This window comes from Molothrus aeneus, unplaced genomic scaffold (genome assembly GCF_037042795.1).
Source record: "Molothrus aeneus isolate 106 unplaced genomic scaffold, BPBGC_Maene_1.0 scaffold_364, whole genome shotgun sequence".
Taxonomy (NCBI): domain Eukaryota; kingdom Metazoa; phylum Chordata; class Aves; order Passeriformes; family Icteridae; genus Molothrus; species Molothrus aeneus.
The window spans coordinates 26958-45266 of NW_027099032.1; the positions used below are offsets into that span (position 1 = coordinate 26958).

Here is an 18309-nt window from a genome sequence, read left to right on the forward strand (position 1 = left end):
TTTTGTCCCGCCCCCCTCCCTCCCGCCCCTCCCTCAGGAGCCGCCGCCATTTTGCCCCTCCCATCCCTATTCCATTCTCCCGTCATGGCGCTGGTCTCGGCCGATTCCCGCATCGCGGAGCTGTTGGGGGAGCTGCACCAGCTCATTAAACAGACGCAGGTACCGGAATTTCTTTTAGGATCTTCCAATTTTCTTTAAGGATTTCTCTTTCCTCCTTAGCATCCCCCGTTTTCCATCCCCGATCCCCGTTTGCTGCACTTTTCCCCGATTTCTCCTCACCGGTCCCGTTATTTCCCTCCCGTTTCCCCTCACGGACCTCCAAAATCACCCATTTCACCCCAAAATCGCCTCTTTTCTCTCACAGATCCCAAAAATCACCCGGTTTACCCCAAAATCACCTGTTTTCTCTCACGGATCCCAAAAATCACCTATTTCACCCCAAAATCACCTCTTTCCCCTCACGGACCTCCTGTTTCTCCCTCATATCTCCTCACAAATTTGCATTTTCCCCTCACAGATTTGCATTTTCCCCTCGCAAATTTGCATTTTCCCCTCACAAATCCCCCGTTTCCCCTCAAAATCTCCAGTTTCCCCTCACAAACCCACCAATTTTTAACCCTAAAGCATTCATTTTTCCAAAAATCGAGTATATATAGATCTAACATCACCTATTTTACTGTAAAACTGCCCATTCCTATTGCAAAATGGCCCATTTTATACCAAATTCACAAATTTTACTCTCAAGTCGACTGATTTTACCCTAAAATTGAACATTTTTGCCCCCAAATCACCTGCTTCTATCCCAAATCCCTCTTAATTGACTCAAATTCCACATTCCCACCCCCAATCCTCTTTTTTTATGTAAAATCCCCAATTTTTCTCAGTTTTTTTCCGTCAAAATTTCTCTTTATTAACTTTAACCCCTAAAAACCCCACATTTTCCCCTCAAAAATCTCCATTTATAAACTCCAATCTCCAAACTCCCCCATTTTTTCCCTCATAAATCTCTATTTATTAACTCCAACCCCCAAAATCCGTCATTTTTCCCTCAAAACTTTTTGCTTATTAATTCTTACCCCTCAAAATCCCTATTTTTTCCCTCATAAATCTCTATTTATTAACTCCAACCCCCAAATTTCCCAATCTTTCCCTCATAAATCCCCCTTTATTAACCCAAACGTCCTCTTTTCCCTCCTTTTTTCCTCATTTTCACCCCTTTTCCTCTCCTTTTTCCCCTGATTTTCCCCCTTTTTTCCCTATTTTTCCCTCTTTTTCCCCAATTTTCCCTCTTTTTTCCTCATTTCTCCCCTTTTTACCCAATTTTCTCCATTTTTTTCCCATCTTTCCCCTCAGGAGGAACGCTCCCGCAGCGAGCACAACCTGGTAAACATCCAGAAGACTCACGAGCGGATGCAGACAGAGAACAAAAGTAACAAATTCTGGGATTTAGAGGGAATTTTGGGGGGATTTGGGGTTTTTTTGGTCATTTTGACCCCCAAAATCCTCTTCAGTTTCCCCCTATTACCGCACCAAGCTCCGAGGGCTCTACACCACAGCCAAGGCAGATGCTGAGGCCGAGTGCAAGTGAGTCCAGAATTCCCATTTTTAAACCCAAAAAACCTCAAATTCCTCCAATTTCTACTTTATCCCTTCAGATTTCCACTTTATCCCTTCAAATTCCAACTTTTTTTCCTCAAATTCCCATTTTTCCCCTCAGATTTCCTCTTTTTTCCCCCTCAGATTTCTGCTTATCCCCCTCAGATTTGTGATTTTCCCTTCAAATTTCTACTTTTGCCCCTCAGATTTCCACTTTTTTCTCTGATTCCCACTTTTTTCTCTCACATTTCCCACCTTTTGCTCACAGATATTTTTCACTTCCAATTTCTGCTTTTTCTCTCAAATTCCTACTTTTTCCCTTCAAATTCCCACTTTTGTCCCTCAGATTTCTGCTCTTTCCCTGCTAATTTCCACTTTTCCCCCTCAGATTTCTGTTTTTCCCTCTCAGATTCCCACTTTTCTCCCTCAGATTTTCATATTTCCTTCTCAGATTTCCTCTTTTTCCTTTAAGATTCCCACTTTTCCCTTGAAATTCCCACTTTATTCCTTCAAATTCCCACATTTATCCCTCAGATTTCCTCTTTTCCCTTCAGATTTCTGCTGTTTCCCTGCTAATTTCCACTTTTTTCCTTCAGATTTCTGTTTTTCCCTCTCGGTTTCCCACTTTTCCCTTCAAATTCCCACTTTATTCCTTCAAATTCCCACTTTTCCCCCTCAAATTTACATTTTTTCCCTCGGATTCCCACTTTTTCCCCTCAGATTTCCACTTTTCCCTTCAAATTCCCACTTTATTCCTTTAAATTCCCACTTTTCCCCCTCAGATTCCCAATTTTCCTACCAAATTCCCATTTCCCCCCTCAGATTCTGACTTTTTGCCCTCAGATTTTTTTCCACCTCCAATTTCTGCTTTTTCTCTCAAATTCCCACCTTATCCCTTCAAATTCCCACTTTTCACCCTCAGATTTCCACTTTCCCTCCTCAGATTTCTTCTGTTTCCCTTCTAATTTCTACTTTTTTCCCTCAGATTTCCCCTATTTTCCCTCAGATTTCTGCTTTTCCCCTCGGATTCCCACTTTTCCCTTCAAATTCCCACTTTATTCCTTCAAATTCCCACTTTTCTCCCTCAGATTTCCTGGTTTTCCCCTCAGATTTCTGTTGTTTCCCTGCTAATTTCCCCTTTATTCCCTCAGATTCCCACTTTTCCTATCAAATTCCCACCTTTCCCCCTGAGATTCCCACTTTTCCTATCAAATTCCCATTTTCCCCCTCAGATTCTGACTTTTTGCCCTCAGATTTCCACTTTTGCTCCTCAGATTTCTTCTGTTTCCCTTCTAATTTCTACTTTTTCCCTCAGATTCTTGCTTTTCCCCTCGGATTCCCACTTTTCCCTTCATATTCCCACTTTATTCCTTTAAATTCCCACTTTTCCCCTCAGATTTCCCCCTTTTCCCCTCAGATTTCTGCTGTTTCCCCGCTAATTTTCCTTTTTCCCCTCAGATTTTTCCCTCACAATTCCCTCCTAATTTTCCCTAAACCCCCCATTTCCCACCCCCCCCTCCTCCCCTTTTCCCCAAAAACCCCATTTTTTCCCCCAAAATCCCTCCCTTTTCCCTTCCTCACCCCTTCCCACCTTCCAAACTCCACTTTTATTCCAAATTTTTACTTTTTTTCCCCTCATTTTTCAGCGTTCTCCGCAGAGCTCTGGATAAAATCGCCGAGATCAAATCCCTGCTCGAGGAGCGCCGCATCGGTACGGCCGCCAGGGGGCGCCGCGGTGCCGCTCCCCTCACGGCCGGAAAAAAGGCGGGAAACGCCTCAAACCCCTTCAAATCCCTTAAAATTTCACCCAAATCCCTCAAATTTTTAAGGAATTTGGGTTTTTAAAAATTTTTATAATTCCAGCGGCAAAAATCGCCGGGATTTACAGCGAGGCGGAGCCGCCCAGGAAGACGATGAGGAGGGGGGTGCTGATGACGCTGCTGCAGCAGTCGGCCATGACGCTGCCGCTGTGGATCGGGAAGCCTGGAGAAAAGTGAGGAAAAATGGGGAAAAATTAGGAAAAAAAAGGGAATTTTGGGGAATAATGAGGGATTTGGGGGGGAAAAGTGGGAATTTGGGGGTATTTTCAGGAGAAAAAAAATGGAATTTTTTAGGAATTTTTATGGGGAACTTAAGGGACTTTTATGGGAAATTTTTGAGATGTTTTATGGGAAATTTTCAGGTGAAAAAAATCGGGATTTTTGGGGAATTTTTAGGAATTTTTATGGGGAATTTTGGGGTATTTTCAGGAGAAAAAAATTGAAATTTTTAGCAAATTTGAGGGAATTTTGGGGAAATTTCCACCTGAAAAAAAATCAACATTTTTGAGGAATTTGATGCAATTTTGAACAAACTCCCCCCCAAAAACCCCGCCTTTTCCACCCGATTTCCTCCGCTTTTTCTCCCATTTCCGGGCTGAATTTTGGGGTAAAAACCTGGGAATTTGGGGGTGTAACAAAGCCCTGCTTGCTCTTTGTGCTCCAGACCCCCTCCCCTGTGCGGGGCGGTGCCGGCCGCCGGCGATTACGTGGCCAAGCCTGGGGACAAAGTGGCCGCCAGGGTGAAGGCGCTGGAGGGGGACGAGCAGTGGATCCTGGCCGAGGTCGTCAGCTACAGCCACGCCGCCAACAAGTGCGTCAAAAACCCCAAATCCCCTTTTCTCAACCCAAAAATCCCATCCTGGCCCTCAAAATCCGCTTCGTTTCACCCAAAAATGGGAATTTTTGATGTTAAAATGGAATTTTTTCTGCCCCGAAATTCAAATTTTCAGCCCAAAGGTCAAAGTTTTTTGGTCAAAATTTACCTTACTTGACTCAAATTTGATTTTTCTGGCCAAAATTCTCTTTATTTGGTTAAAAATTCAATTTTTGGGCTCAAAATTTGCTTTATTTGGCTCAAATTTGAGTTTTTCAGGACAAAATTCTCTTTATTTGGCCAAAATTCACTTTATGTGAGGAACCCAAAATCCCCCTTTTTCAGCCCAAAAATCCCATCCTGGCCCTCAAAATCCGCTTCCTTTGGCCCCAAAATGGGAATTTTTGATGTTAAAATGGAATTTTTTCTGTCCCGAAATTCAAATTTTCAGCCCAAAAGTCAAAGTTTTTTGGTCAAAATTTACTTTACTTGACTCAAATTTGATTTTTCTGGCCAAAATTCTCTTTATTTGGTTAAAAATTCAATTTTTGGGCTCAAAATTTGCTTTATTTGGCTCAAATTTGAGTTTTTCAGGACAAAATTCTCTTTATTTGGCCAAAATTCACTTTATGTGAGGAACCCAAAATCCCCCTTTTTCAGCCCAAAAATCCCATCCTGGCCCTCAAAATCCGCTTCCTTTGGCCCCAAAATGGGAATTTTTGATGTTAAAATGGAATTTTTTCTGCCCCGAAATTCAAATTTTCAGCCCAAAATTCAAATTTTTTTGGTCCAAATCGGCTTCGTTTACATGAAAATTTGACTTTTTCTGCTCAAAATTCTCTTTATTTGGTTAAAAATTGAATTTTTGGGGTCAAAATTTGCTTTATTTGGCTCCAAATTGAATTTTTCTGGCAAAATTCACCTTCTTTAGGTCAAAAATGACTTTTTCAGGCCAAAATTTCCTTTTTTGCTCTGAAAATTCACTTTATTGGTAAAAATACCCATTTTTGGCCTTAAAATTTGCTTTATTTGGCTCTAAATTGATTTTTCTTGCCAAAATTCACTTTTTTTGGCCAAAATTCACTTTATTTAACTCAAAATTGGCTTTTTCAGGCCAAAATTCTCTTTATTTGGTTCCAAATTCACTTTTCTGGCCAAAATTCATGTGAAAAACCCAAAATCCCCTTTTCTCAACCCAAAAATCCCATCCTGGCCCTCAAAATCCGCTTCCCTTGGCCCGAAAATGGGAATTTTTGATGTTAAAATGGAATTTTTTCTGCCCCGAAATTCAAATTTTCAGCCCAAAATTCAAATTTTGCTGGGCTAAATTTGATTTATTTTGCTGAACAATTGAATTTTCAGGCCAAAATTGGCTTTTTTGGACTGAAAATTCACTTTTATTGGTAAAAATTCACATTTTTGGGGCTCAAAATTCACAATTTTTGCCGTCAAAATTGAATTTTTTCCACCCCAAAAATTCGAATTTTCAGCCCAAAATTCAAATTTTTTTGGTCCAAATCGGCTTCGTTTACATGAAATTTGGCTTTTTCTGCTCAAAATTCTCTTTATTTGGTTAAAAATTGAAATTTTTTGGTCAAAATTCGCTTTATTTGGCTCCAAATTGACTTTTTCTGGCCAAAATTCACTTTATTTAACTCAAAATTGGCTTTTTCAGGCCAAAATTCTCTTTATTTGGTTCCAAATTCACTTTTCTGGCCAAAATTCATGTGAAAAACCCAAAATCCCCTTTTTTCAACCCAAAAATCCCATCCTGGCCCTCAAAATCCGCTTCCTTTGGCCCCAAAATGGGAATTTTTGATGTTAAAATGGAATTTTTTCTGCCCCGAAATTCAAATTTTCAGCCCAAAGTTCAAATTTTTCAGGCCAAAATTCTCTTTATTTGGTTAAAAATTGACTTTTTCAGACAAAAATTTGCTTTATTGGGCTCCAAATTGAATTTTCTGGCCAAAATTCTCTTTATTTGGTGAAAAATCGAATTTTTTTGCCAAACTTCTCTTTATTTGGCTCCAAATTGACTTTTCTGCTCAAAATTTTCTTTATTTAACTCAAAATTGGCTTTTTCGGGCCAAAATTCTCTTTATTTGGTTAAAAATTGACTTTTTCAGGCCAAAATTTCCTTTTTTGCTCTGAAAATTCACTTTCTTGCTAAAAATACCCATTTTTGGCCTTAAAATTTGCTTTATTTGCATGAAAATTGAGTTTTTCAGGACAAAATTCTCTTTATTTGGTAAAAAATTGAATTTTTTTGGTCAAAATTTGCTTTATTTGGCTCCAAATTGACTTTTCTGGGCAAAATTCTCTTTATTTAACTCAAAATTGGCTTTTTCGGGCCAAAATTCTCTTTATTTGGTTAAAAATTGAATTTTTCAGGCCAAAATTCACCTTCTTTAGGTCAAAAATGACTTTTTCAGGCCAAAATTTCCTTTTTTGCTCTGAAAATTCACTTTCTTGCTAAAAATACCCATTTTTGGCCTTAAAATTTGCTTTATTTGGCTCCAAATTGATTTTTCTGGCCAAAATTCACTTTATTTAACTCAAAATTGGCTTTTTCAGGCCAAAATTCTCTTTATTTGGTTCCAAATTCACTTTTCTGGCCAAAATTCATGTGAAAAACCCAAAATCCCCTTTTTTCAGCCCAAAAATCCCATCCTGGCCCTCAAAATCCGCTTCCCTTGGCCCGAAAATGGGAATTTTTGCTGTTCAAATTGAATTTTTTCTGCCCCGAAAATTCAAATTTTCAGCCCAAAATTCAAATTTTGCTGGGCTAAATTTGATTTATTTTGCTGAACAATTGAATTTTCAGGCCAAAATTGGCTTTTTTGGACTGAAAATTCACTTTTATTGCTAAAAATTCACAATTTTTGGGGCTCAAAATTCACAATTTTTGCCGTCAAAATTGAATTTTTTCCACCCCAAAGTTCAAAATTTTCAGGCCAAAATTCTCTTTATTTGGTTAAAAATTCAATTTTTGGGCTCAAAATTTGCTTTATTTGGCTCAAAATTGGACTTTTCAGGCCAAAATTCTCTTTATTTGGTTAAAAATCGATATTTTTTTGGTCAAAATTTGCTTTATTTGGCTCCAAATTGACTTTTTCTGGCCAAAATTCACTTTTTTGGGCTCAAAATTCATTTTATTGTTAAAAATACTCATTTTTGGGCTCAAAATTTGCATTTTTTGGCTCAAAAATCAAGGTTTTGCCTCAAAATTGACCTGGTTTTCTTCAAGATTCGCTTCTTGGGGCTCAAAATTCACAGTTTTTGGGCTCAAAATTCCCATTTTCAGGCCAAAATTCCCAATTTTTTCCCTCATAATTCAATTTTTCAGGCCAAAATTCCCTTTTTTTTTTAGCCTCAAAAATCAACTTTTTTGGGGCCAAAATTCTCTTTTTCCATTCAAATTTTGCTTTTTCAGGCCAGATTTCCCAATTTTGTGCTTAAAATTTGATTTATTTGGCTCAAAAGTTGCATTTTTGATTTAAATTTTGCATTTTTTGAGTTAAAATTCCAATTTTTGGGCTAAAAATTCCAATTTTTGAGGTAAAATCCCAATTTTTGGGGTAAGAATTCCAATTTTTGGGGTAAAATTCCAATTTTGGCTGAAAAATCCAATTTTTGAGGTAAAATTCCAATTTTTAAGGTAAAAATCCCAATTTTTGAGGTAAAATTCCAAATTTTGGGCTGAAAATTCCAGTTTTTGAGGTAAAATTCCAATTTTTGGGGTCAAACACCAATTTTTGAGGTAAAAATTCCAATTTTTAGGATAAAATCCCAATTTTGGCTGAAAATTCCAGTTTTTGAGGTAAAAATTCCAATTTTTGAGGTGAAATTTCAATTTTTAAGGTAAAAATTCCAATTTTTGAGGTAAAATTTCAATTTTTGGGGTAAAACTCCAAATTTTGGGCTGAAAATTCCAGTTTTTGAGGTAAAATTCCAATTTTGGGGTTAAAATTCCAATTTTTTTGAGGGAAAATTCCAATTTTTGGGCTGAAAATTCCAATTTTTGAGGTAAAATTCCAGTTTTTGGGGTAAAATTCCAATTTTGGCTGAAAAATCCAAGTTTTTAGGTAAAAAATCCAATTTTTAAGGAAAAATCCCAATTTTTGAGGTAAAAAATCCATTTTTTGAGGTAAAATTCCAATTTTTGGGGTAAAACTTCAATTTTTGGGGTAAAATTCGAATTTTTGAGGTAAAAATTCCAATTTTTGAGATAAAAATTCCAGTTTTTGAGGTAAAATTCCAATTTTTGGGGGTAAAATTCCAATTTTTGAGGTAAAATTCCCATTTTTGAGATAAAATCCCAATTTTTTGAGGGAAAATTCCAATTTTTGGGCGAAAATTGCAATTTTGGCTGAAAAATCCAATTTTTAAGGTAAAATCCCAATTTTTGAGGTAAAAATTCCAATTTTTGGGGTAAAATTCGAATTTTTGAGGTAAAATTCCCATTTTTGGGCTGAAAATTCCAATTTTAGGGTAAATTTTCCCTTTTTTGCCTCAGTTTTTTGGTTCTGAGTTGGGATTTTTGGTTTTTTCCCCTCAGGTACGAAGTCGACGACATCGATGAGGAAGGCAAAGAGTGAGTGAGGAAAAAAATCCCCAAATTTGGGTTAAATGCCCCAAAATCCCCTCAAAAAAACCTCAAAAAAACCCCCAAATTTTTCTCAATAAAACCCAAAATTTTCCCCATTTTTTCCCCATAAAAATTACAATTTTTTTCTGCAAAAAACCAAATTTTCTCCCCCAAAAATCCCAATTTTTCTCCCTAAAAAAATCTATTTTTTCTTAACAAAAATCCCAATTTTTCTCCCCCTTTTTTGTCCCAAAAATCCCAAACTTTCCCCCATAAAAATCCCATTTTCTCCCAAATTTTATCCCATTAAAAATCCCAATTTTACCTCCTAAAATCCCAAATTTTACCCTATAAAATCCCAAATTCCCCCCAAAATTCCAGTTTTTCTCCCATTTTTCCTCATAAAAATCCAATTTCTTCCCTTTAAAAATCTCCCCTTTTTCCCCTAAAAATTCCAATTTTCCCTCATTTTTTCTTCCTAAAAATCCCATTTTTTTATGCCATAAACCCAAATTTCCCCTCATTTTTTCCATATTTTCCATCATAAAAATCCCAAAATTTCTGCAAAAAAATCAAAATTTTTCCCCCTCAAAATCCCCAATTTTTCCCCAAATAATTCCTCATTTTCTACCAAAAGTCCCAATTTTTCCCCAGTTTTTTCCTCATAAAAATCCCAATTTTTCCCTCATTTCCCCAAATAAAAAATCCCAAGTTTTACCCCATAAAAATCCCAAATTTTCTCCCATAAAAATCCCAATTTTTCCCATAAAAAACCCAATATTTTCTTCCATAAAAATCCCAATTTTTCCCACAAAAATCCCAAATTTTCTCCGATAAAAATCCCAAATTTCCTCCTATAAAAATCCCCAATTTTTCCCATAAAAATCCCAATTTTCCCCCAATTTCCCCTAAAAAAATCCCATTTTTTCCCATTTTTTTCTTCCAAAAATTCCCAATTTTTCCCCCATAAAATCCCATTTTCTCCCCAAGTTTTTTCCCCAATAAAAATCTCAATTTACCCCTAAAAATCCCAAATTTTCTCCCATAAAAATCCCAAATTTTCTCCCACAAAAATCCCAAATTTTCTCCCATAAAAATCCCAATTTTTTCTCATAAAAAATCCAAATTTTCTCCCATAAAAATCCCTCTTAACCCTGTTAAAATCCCAAATTTTCTCCCATAAAAATCACAAATTTCCCCAAAATTTCCCCTAAAAATCCCAAATTTTCTCCAAAAAACCCCTTTTTTCCCAAAATAAAAACCTCAATTTACTCCTAAAATCCCAAATTTTCTCCCTTAAAAATCCCAAATTTCCCCTAAAAAAATCCCATCTTTTCTCCATAAAATTCCCATTTTTTCTTCCAGAAATTCCCAATTTTTCCCCCAAGTTTTCTCCCCAAGAAATCCCCGTTTTTCCCCAATAAAAATCCCAATTTTCTCCCATAAAAACCCAAAAGTTCCCCCAAATTTCCCCTAATTTTCCCCCTAAAATTCCCTTTTTTCCCCATTTTTTCCAAAAATAATTCTATTTTTTTCCCAATGGGAAATCCCATTTTTCCTTCCAAAAACTCCCAATTTTCCCTATAAAAATCCCATTTCCTCCCCAACTATTTCCCCAAAATCCTCTTTTTTCTCCCCAAAAAGGCGCCACACCCTGAGCCGCCGCCGCATCATCCCCCTGCCCCAATGGAAAACCAACCCCGAGACGGATCCTGAGGCTCTGTTCCACAAGGATCAGCTGGTGCTGGCCCTGTACCCCCAAACCACCTGCTTCTACCGGGCCCTCATCCACGCCCCGCCCCAGCGCGTGAGTCTGACCCAAAATCGGCCGAAATCGCCCCAAAAATCCCCTCAAAAATGAGGATTTTTGGTTAAAAATGGAGGCGGCCACAAGGGGGCCCTGTGGGAGCTGGGTTGCTAAGGGGCGGGGCTTGTTGTTAGGGAGGTGTTGCCATATAAGGAAAATGCTGAGGTAATGTCTTCTGAGGGGTTGCTAAGGGGCGCGGCTTGTTGCTAGGGTGGTATTGCCATATAAGGAAATTGGTGAAGTAATGCCTTCTGAGGGATTGCTAAGGGGTGTGGCTTGTTGCTAGGGAGGTGTTGCCATATAAGGAAAATGTTGAGGTAATGCCTTCTGAGGGGTTGCTAAGGGGCGTGGCTTGTTGCTAGGGTGGTATTGCCATATAAGGAAAATGCTGAGGTAATGCCTTCTGAGGGGTTGCTAAGGGGCGTGGCTTGTTGCTAGGGTGGTATTGCCATATAAGGAAAATGTTGAGGTAATACCTTCTGAGGGGTTGCTAAGGGGCGGGGCTTGTTACTAAGGAGAGGCATTGCTATGAGGGGTTGCTAAGGGGTGTGGCTTGTTGCTAAGGATGATATTCCCATATAAGGCAAATGTTGAGGTGGTGCTTTAAGTGGCGTTGCTAAGGGGCGGGGCTTGTCGCTAGGGTGACGTTTCCATATAAGGAAAACGCCAAAGCATTGCTTTGTGAGGGGTTAAGGGGCGGGGCTTGTTGCTTAGGCAAGGCATTGCCATATTAAGTTGTTAGGGGGCGTGGCTTGTTGCTAAGGAGAGACATTGCCATCTATGTTGCCCTCATCCACGCCCCGCCCCAGCGCATGAGTCTGACCCAAAACCGGCCGAAATCGCCCCAAAAATCCCCTCAAAAATGAGGATTTTTGGTTAAAAATGGAGGCGGCCACAAGGGGGCCCTGTGGGAGCTGGGTTGCTAAGGGGCGTGGCTTGTTGCTAGGGTGGTATTGCCATATAAGGAAATTGGTGAAGTAATGCCTTCTGAGGGATTGCTAAGGGGTGTGGCTTGTTGCTAGGGAGGTGTTGCCATATAAGGAAAATGTTGAGGTAATGCCTTCTGAGGGGTTGCTAAGGGGCGTGGCTTGTTGCTAAGGGTGATATTGCCATATAATTAAAATGCTGAGGTAACGCCTTCTGAGGGGTTGCTAAGGGGCGTGGCTTGTTGCTAAGGAGAGGCATTGCTAAGGGGCGTGGCTTGTTGCTAGGGTGGTATTCCCATATAAGGCAAATGTTGAGGTAGTGCTTTATGTGGCGTTGCTAAGGGGCGGGGCTTGTTGCTAGGGTGACGTTTCCATATAAGGAAAACGCCAAAGTATTGCTTTGTGAGGGGTTAAGGGGCGGGGCTTGTTGCTTAGGCAAGGCATTGCCATATTAAGTTGTTAGGGGGCGTGGCTTGTTGCTAAGGAGAGACATTGCCATCTATGTTGCCCTCATCCACACCCCGCCCCAGCGCATGAGTCTGACCCAAAACCGGCCGAAATCGCCCCAAAAATCCCCTCAAAAATGAGGATTTTTGGTTAAAAATGGAGGCGGCCACAAGGGGGCCCTGTGGGAGCTGGGTTGCTAAGGGGCGGGGCTTGTTGTTAGGGAGGCGTTGCCATATAAGGAAAGTGGTCAGGTAATGCTTTCTGAGGGGTTGCTAAGGGGCGGGGCTTGTTGCTAGGGTGGTATTGCCATATAAGGAAAATGCTGAGGTAATGCCTTCTGAGGGGTTGCTAAGGGGTGTGGCTTGTTGTTAGGGAGGTGTTGCCATATAAAGAAAATGCTGAGGTAATGCCTTCTGAGGGGTTGCTAAGGGGCGGGGCTTGTTGCTAGGGTGGTATTGCCATATAAGGAAAATGTTGAGGTAATGCCTTCTGAGGGGTTGCTAAGGGGCGTGGCTTGTTGCTAAGGGTGATATTGCCATATAAGGAAAATGCTGAGGTAACGCCTTCTGAGGGGTTGCTAAGGGGCGTGGCTTGTTGCTAAGGAGAGGCATTGCTAAGGGGCGTGGCTTGTTGCTAGGGTGGTATTCCCATATAAGGCAAATGTTGAGGTAGTGCTTTATGTGGCGTTGCTAAGGGGCGGGGCTTGTTGCTAGGGTGACGTTTCCATATAAGGAAAACGCCAAAGCATTGCTTTGTGAGGGGTTAAGGGGCGGGGCTTGTTGCTTAGGCAAGGCATTGCCATATTAAGTTGTTAGGGGGCGTGGCTTGTTGCTAAGGAGAGACATTGCCATCTATGTTGCCCTCATCCACACCCCGCCCCAGCGCATGAGTCTGACCCAAAACCGGCCGAAATCGCCCCAAAAATCCCCTCAAAAATGAGGATTTTTGGTTAAAAATGGAGGCGGCCACAAGGGGGCCCTGTGGGAGCTGGGTTGCTAAGGGGCGGGGCTTGTTGTTAGGGAAGGGTTACCATATATGGTAAATGTTTCCGTAATGCTTTATGAGGGGTTGCTAAGGGGAGGGGCTTGTTGCTAAGGGAGGTATTACCATAAAAGGGAAATGCCAAAGCATTGCTTTATGAGGGGTTGTCAAGGGGCGTGGCTTGTTACTAGGGAAGTGTTGCCATATAAAAAAAATGCTAAGGTGTTTTAAGGGGTTGCTAAGGGGTGTGGCTTGTTACTAGGGTAGTGTTGCCATATAAGGGGTTGCTGAGGGGTGTGGCTTGTTGCTAGGGTGGCATTACCATATAAGGGAAATGCTGAGGTCTTGCTTTCTGAGGTGTTGCTAAGGGGCGTGGCTTGTTGCCAAGGAACACCATTACCATATAAGGGGGGTTGGTAAGGCCGCCATTACCTTATAAGGGGGTTGCTAAGGGGCGGGGCTTGTTGCTATGGACCAGTTACCATATAAGGGGGTAATTTCTAGGCGTGGCTTGTTTCTAATTCTTCTTTTTTCCCAAAAACTTTGCATTTTTTCCAAACTTTCCCAGCCCCAGGATGATTATTCGGTGCTTTTCGAGGACACCTCCTACGCCGACGGTTACTCCCCACCCCTGAACGTGGCCCAGCGCTACGTGGTGGCCTGCAAAGAGACCAAAAAAAAGTGAAATTTGGGGAAAAACGACCCAAAATTCAGAAAGAGTGGCCTGGAAATAGGGGGGGGAGGGGAAAATGGGATTTTTATGAGTAAAAAATGAGAATTTTCTGGGGCGAAACTGGAATTTTTTTTGGTAAATTAAGTATTTTAGAAGGAAAATGGAGGTTTTCATAGAGAAAAAATTGGGATTTTTTGGGGAAAATTGGGATTTTTATGTGAAAATTTTGGGATATTTTGGGTGGAAAAAAATGGGATTTTTTTGGCAAATTTAAAATATTTTTGGGGAAATTTTGGTTTTTTTAAAGGACAATAATTGGGAATTTTGGGGTGGAAATGTGGGATTTTTCTGGTCAAAATGGGAAAAAATGTCCCAAAATTTGGGGAAAAAATTCTAAAATTTTTTGGGAGCGTTTGAAGGACGCCCAAAAAAAAGTAACTGATGAAAAAACAGGGAAAAAAGGGTAAAAAAAAAAGGGTAAAAAATGGGAATTTGATTACAAAAATGGCGGCCAAAAGGGGGAAGGGCAACAGGAAATGACATCATAGGGGTGTGGCCTAACAAAGCCACACCCTATTAAATAAACAATAAATTAATCAACGAATTTTATTATAAAAATAAGTTAATTACAAATAAATACATTTAAACTGTTAAAACCCCATTATGGGCGTGGCTTCATGTGGGGGCAGAGCTTGGAATGATTATGTCATCAGGCTCCGCCCACTCTTCTTCAGGCTCCGCCTCTCCCCGGCAGCGACGAATCAGATCTCCCCACAGGAGGTGGGTGTGGCACCTGGGGGTGAGGTCAGCATGAGGACACGCCCCCTTTAGACAAGCCCCGCCCACATCAGGGTTCCTTATAAGGAAAATCCTTCCATCTCAACAAGCTCCGCCCCTTAGCAACCACTTAAACCCTTTCCTTATATGGAAAATGCTCCCCTAGCAACAGGCTCCACCCCGGCTTCACCCTAGCAACAAGCCCCACCCCCTACCCACCATTTTGAAGTCTTTCCTTATAAGGAAAATGCTCCCCTAGCAACAGGATCCGCCCCTTTTACTTCCTAGTATGGAGCTCCGCCCCCATTTCACCAGTTTGAAGCCTTTCCTTATAAGGAAAATGAGTTTTAAAACAAGCCCCGCCCCTTAGCAACCACTCACAGACTTATGGTGTAAGGAGCCCTTAGCAACAAGCCCCGCCCCCTAACAAGAGACTCCTCCCACTGGCAGCCATCTTTGCACTTTTCCTTATTAGGTAAATCTCCCTAAGAAACAAACCCCACCCCCCCTGGCAGCCATCTTGAATCCTTTCCTTATAAGGAAAAACTCCTAGAAGGAAATCCCGCCCCTTGGCAGCCATCTTATGATTTTTCCTTATAAGGAAAAAACAGCTTAGAAACAAACCCCACCCCCTGGCAGCCATCTTGGAACCATTCCATATAAGGACAAAACAGCTTAGAAATAGAGCCCCGCCCCCTAGCAGCCATCTTAGATAATTTCCTTATAGGGTAAAACTCCTTTAGAAACAAGTCCCGCCCCTGGCAGCCATTTTGGAACCTTCAATTATAAGGTAAAAATCCCTAAAAATTAAGCCCCGCCCCCTGGCGGCCATCTTGGAACATTATAACCAAAATCATCCTTTTAAACAAGCCCCGCCCCCTGGCAGCCATTTTGAACCATTCCTTATAAGGTAAAACCTTCTAAAAACCAAGCTCTACCCCTTAGCAGCCATTTTCAAACGTTTCCTTATAAGGTAAAAACCTTTCAAAACCAAGCCCCGCCTCAGAACCAAAGCCCCGCCCCCTTTTTTATTACCTGGGACAGGTGCCCCCTACTGGCAGCAGCTGCAGCGGCTCCGGGGCCAGGAAGAGCCGGGCCAGGCACAAGGGATGGGCGGCCATCTTGCAGTCGGGGCGGGGACAGCGCAAAAGGGGCGTGGCCTGGTCCTAAAAGGGGCGTGGAAACGTAAAAAACCCTGAAATTTCTGCTTAAAAGGCAAAAATTTGCATAAATTAGCATTTTTTAAAAAGATTACATTGATTTAAAAGTAAAACTAGTAATTCAGGAATCAAATCCCGCCCACTACCTCTCAGCCCACGCCCACATGAAAATTTGCATAATTTTACATTTTTAAGCCCAAAAAATTCCCCAAATTTTAATTTTTGTACCTCTGAAGGCCACGCCCCTTTTAGGCCGCTCCTAAAATTTAAATACCTTAAACCCCACCCCTTTTAACCCTGCCCTTTTAAGCTCCACCCCCTTTTACCATATTAAACTTTAGGCTACTCCCACTTTTAATTTCATTGTTAAGCCCCACCCATTTTTAAGCTCAGCCCACTTTAGACTGCTCACAATAAGCCACACCCACCTTAAGCCCCTCCCACTTTTAAGTATCCCTTTATGACCCGCCCACTTTATTTGCTTGCGTTAAGCCACACCCCTTTAAGCCCCACCCACCTCATTAAACCTCTCTGAACTCCTCCCCTATTAATCCCCACTCATGTTTAGCCCCACCCACAAAATTAATTCACCTTAAGCCCCACCCCTTTAAGCCCCGCCCCCTTACCTCCCCACACAAGCCACACCCCCAATTCTCCAACTCCTCCTCTTGACTCCACCCCTTTTTCTTTTTAAGGCGTGGCAGCCCCGCCCCTTCCTCCTCCACTACGTGAGGGGGCGGAGCCAACTCTAGGGCGGGACGAGGTGGGCGGAGCCAACGGATTCTCAGCGGGAGGCGGGACCAGGGCGGGGCCAAAAGGAGGCGGGGCAAGAGGCGGAGGGCGAAGCTGATTGGCTGCTCCCGGGGGCGGCGAGTGGGTGGGGCCAAGAGGCATCGGGAGGAGTTTGGGTGTTGCCACGCCCACTCAAACTGGAAAAAAAGGGCGGGGCTTAAGTGGGTAGGATTTAAATAAAAGAGGAGGAGTTTTGTTTAAATTAAATAGGTGGGCGGGGCTTAAAGGGGCAGAGTTTAATTACTTGGGAGTGGCTAAAATGGGAGTAGGGGTTAAGAGGGCGGAGCCTAAAGAAGTTCCTGTGGGCGGGGCTTAAAGTGGGTGTGTCCCGGGAAAAAATATTGCTGTGAAGTGGGTGGGGCTTAAAAGGGGGATGGGTTTAATTTGGTGGGCGGGGCTTAAATAGAATTGGGTGCAAAGGAGGTTTAAGGGGTGTGGCTTAAGTGGGCGGAGCTTAAGGGATTATTTTAAAAGTAGGAGGGGCTTAAATTCAAAGAAATTCTATTTCAATAGGTTGAAAGATGTGGGCGGGGTTTCAATGGGTGAGGTTTAAGAGGTGGGAGGGGCTTAAATTAAATTCAAATTGAATTAATTTGCATTATTATGAGGTGGGTGGAGCTTAAATGGATGGGGACTAGAAAGTGGGAGGGGCTTAAGTTCCAGGTGGAGCAGTTTATACTGGGAGGGGCTTAAATGAGTGGGGTTTTAAAGGTGGGAGGGGCTTAAATTTAATTTAATGAGATGGTTTTAATTTGTCCAAGTAAGGTGGGTGGGGTTTAGACAGGCGGGTCTAGAAAGTGGGAGGAGCTTAAACTAAAGGAGGAAGGGTTGAATGCATTTTAATGAGGTGGGCGGGGCTTAAAAGGGGCGTGGCTCACCCTGAGGGCGGCGACGTCGGAGGGGAAGCCATGGACGAAAAGTTCCATTTCCCTTTTGTTGGGGAAAAATGGGTTAAATTGGCTCAAAATTCATTGAAAATTAAAAAGATAACTACGGAAATTAATTTAAAATATCATTCGGATTATCTTAATTTAATTAAAAATTCTCCAAATCCCCTTTTAACTTTCCCAAATACCCCCTGAATCCCCCCAAATCCCACTTAAATCCCATAAAATCCCCCAAAATTCCTTAAAATTCCCCTTAACTCCCCAAAATCCCTCTTTAATCCCTTTAAACGCCCAAATCCCTCCCAAAATCACTTAAGCCCCCCCAAATCTCCCCCAAACCCCCCTAGAACCCCCTAAAACCCCCCCAAAAATCCCCCCAAATCCCCCTTTAATCCCTTTAAACTCCCAAACTTCCCCAAAATCCCTCCTAAATCCCCTTAAAACCCCCACATCCCCCTAAACACCCCCAAAATTCCTCTTCAATCCCTCTAAATTCCCCTTAAACCCCCAAAACCCCCCCAACCACCCCCAAATCCCCTTTAAAGCCCCCCCAAACCCTCCCCAAATCCCCTTTAAAGCCCCCCAAACCCTCCCCAAATCCCTTTTAAACCCCCCAAATCCCCCTTACACCCTCCTAAATCCTCTTTAAACCCCCCAAAATCCCCCCTGAAACGCCTAAATCCCATTTTTATCCCATTAACCCCCCCCCCAAATCCCCTCTAAATCACCCCAAATTCCCATTTAATCCCCATTAACCCCCCCCAAAACTCCTCGGGCTCCCCCACCAGGGCCCTCTCCCGCTCGTCCTTCGGGCTCCCCCTCTCCTCCTGCCCCCGTTGTGCTGCCGGAGCCGCCGCCGCGGATCCACCGTGAACCCAACGTAGGTTCGGCCCCGGCACCGGCCCCGGGGAGCGGCGGAGCGCAGCAAATACACCGCCCTCATCGCCGCCATCGCCGGCCCACAATGCACCGCGGGCACTTCCGGTAACATGAATCAACTTCCGCCTCGGTAAGGGGAGAATTTGTGCCTCGGTACCCACA

The 18309-nt window shown here is 42.1% G+C and overlaps 2 protein-coding genes across 2 annotated transcripts; one reads left to right on the forward strand and one right to left on the reverse strand.

Annotated features, from left to right (window-relative positions):
• Positions 1–30: 30 nt before the first annotated feature.
• Positions 31–14313, forward strand: SGF29 (SAGA complex associated factor 29). The gene is made up of 9 exons (XM_066571184.1): positions 31–159; positions 1354–1429; positions 1512–1584; positions 3243–3307; positions 3460–3589; positions 4081–4227; positions 8789–8824; positions 10463–10625; positions 13548–14313. The coding sequence occupies exons 1-9, from the start codon at positions 85–87 to the stop codon at positions 13662–13664; spliced, it is 882 nt and encodes a 293-aa protein (XP_066427281.1). The 5' UTR covers positions 31–84; the 3' UTR covers positions 13665–14313.
• On the reverse strand, positions 14245–18219 carry LOC136570789 (structure-specific endonuclease subunit SLX1-like). The gene is made up of 5 exons (XM_066571186.1): positions 18054–18219; positions 17260–17311; positions 16216–16518; positions 15465–15595; positions 14245–14445 (listed from the first exon to the last, which is right to left on the reverse strand). The coding sequence occupies exons 1-5, from the start codon at positions 18209–18211 to the stop codon at positions 14328–14330; spliced, it is 762 nt and encodes a 253-aa protein (XP_066427283.1). The 5' UTR covers positions 18212–18219; the 3' UTR covers positions 14245–14327.
• Between the last annotated feature and the right edge of the window lie 90 nt (positions 18220–18309).

What these genes read in the sequence shown, in the direction of transcription:
- SGF29 (XM_066571184.1), top strand. Translation starts at nt 85, where the DNA reads ATGGCGCTGGTCTCGGCCGATTCCCGCATCGCGGAGCTGTTGGGGGAG. An exon ending in GCTCGAGGAGCGCCGCATCG is followed by an intron (nt 3,308 to 3,459) that starts GTACGGCCGCCA and finishes TTATAATTCCAG; the next exon opens with CGGCAAAAATCGCCGGGATT. An exon ending in ATCGATGAGGAAGGCAAAGA is followed by an intron (nt 8,825 to 10,462) that starts GTGAGTGAGGAA and finishes CTCCCCAAAAAG; the next exon opens with GCGCCACACCCTGAGCCGCC.
- LOC136570789 (XM_066571186.1), bottom strand. Translation starts at nt 18,211, where the DNA reads ATGAGGGCGGTGTATTTGCTGCGCTCCGCCGCTCCCCGGGGCCGGTGC. An exon ending in CCGACGTCGCCGCCCTCAGG is followed by an intron (nt 16,519 to 17,259) that starts GTGAGCCACGCC and finishes CTTTTTTTCCAG; the next exon opens with TTTGAGTGGGCGTGGCAACA. An exon ending in GGTGTGGCTTGTGTGGGGAG is followed by an intron (nt 15,596 to 16,215) that starts GTAAGGGGGCGG and finishes CGCCCCTTTTAG; the next exon opens with GACCAGGCCACGCCCCTTTT.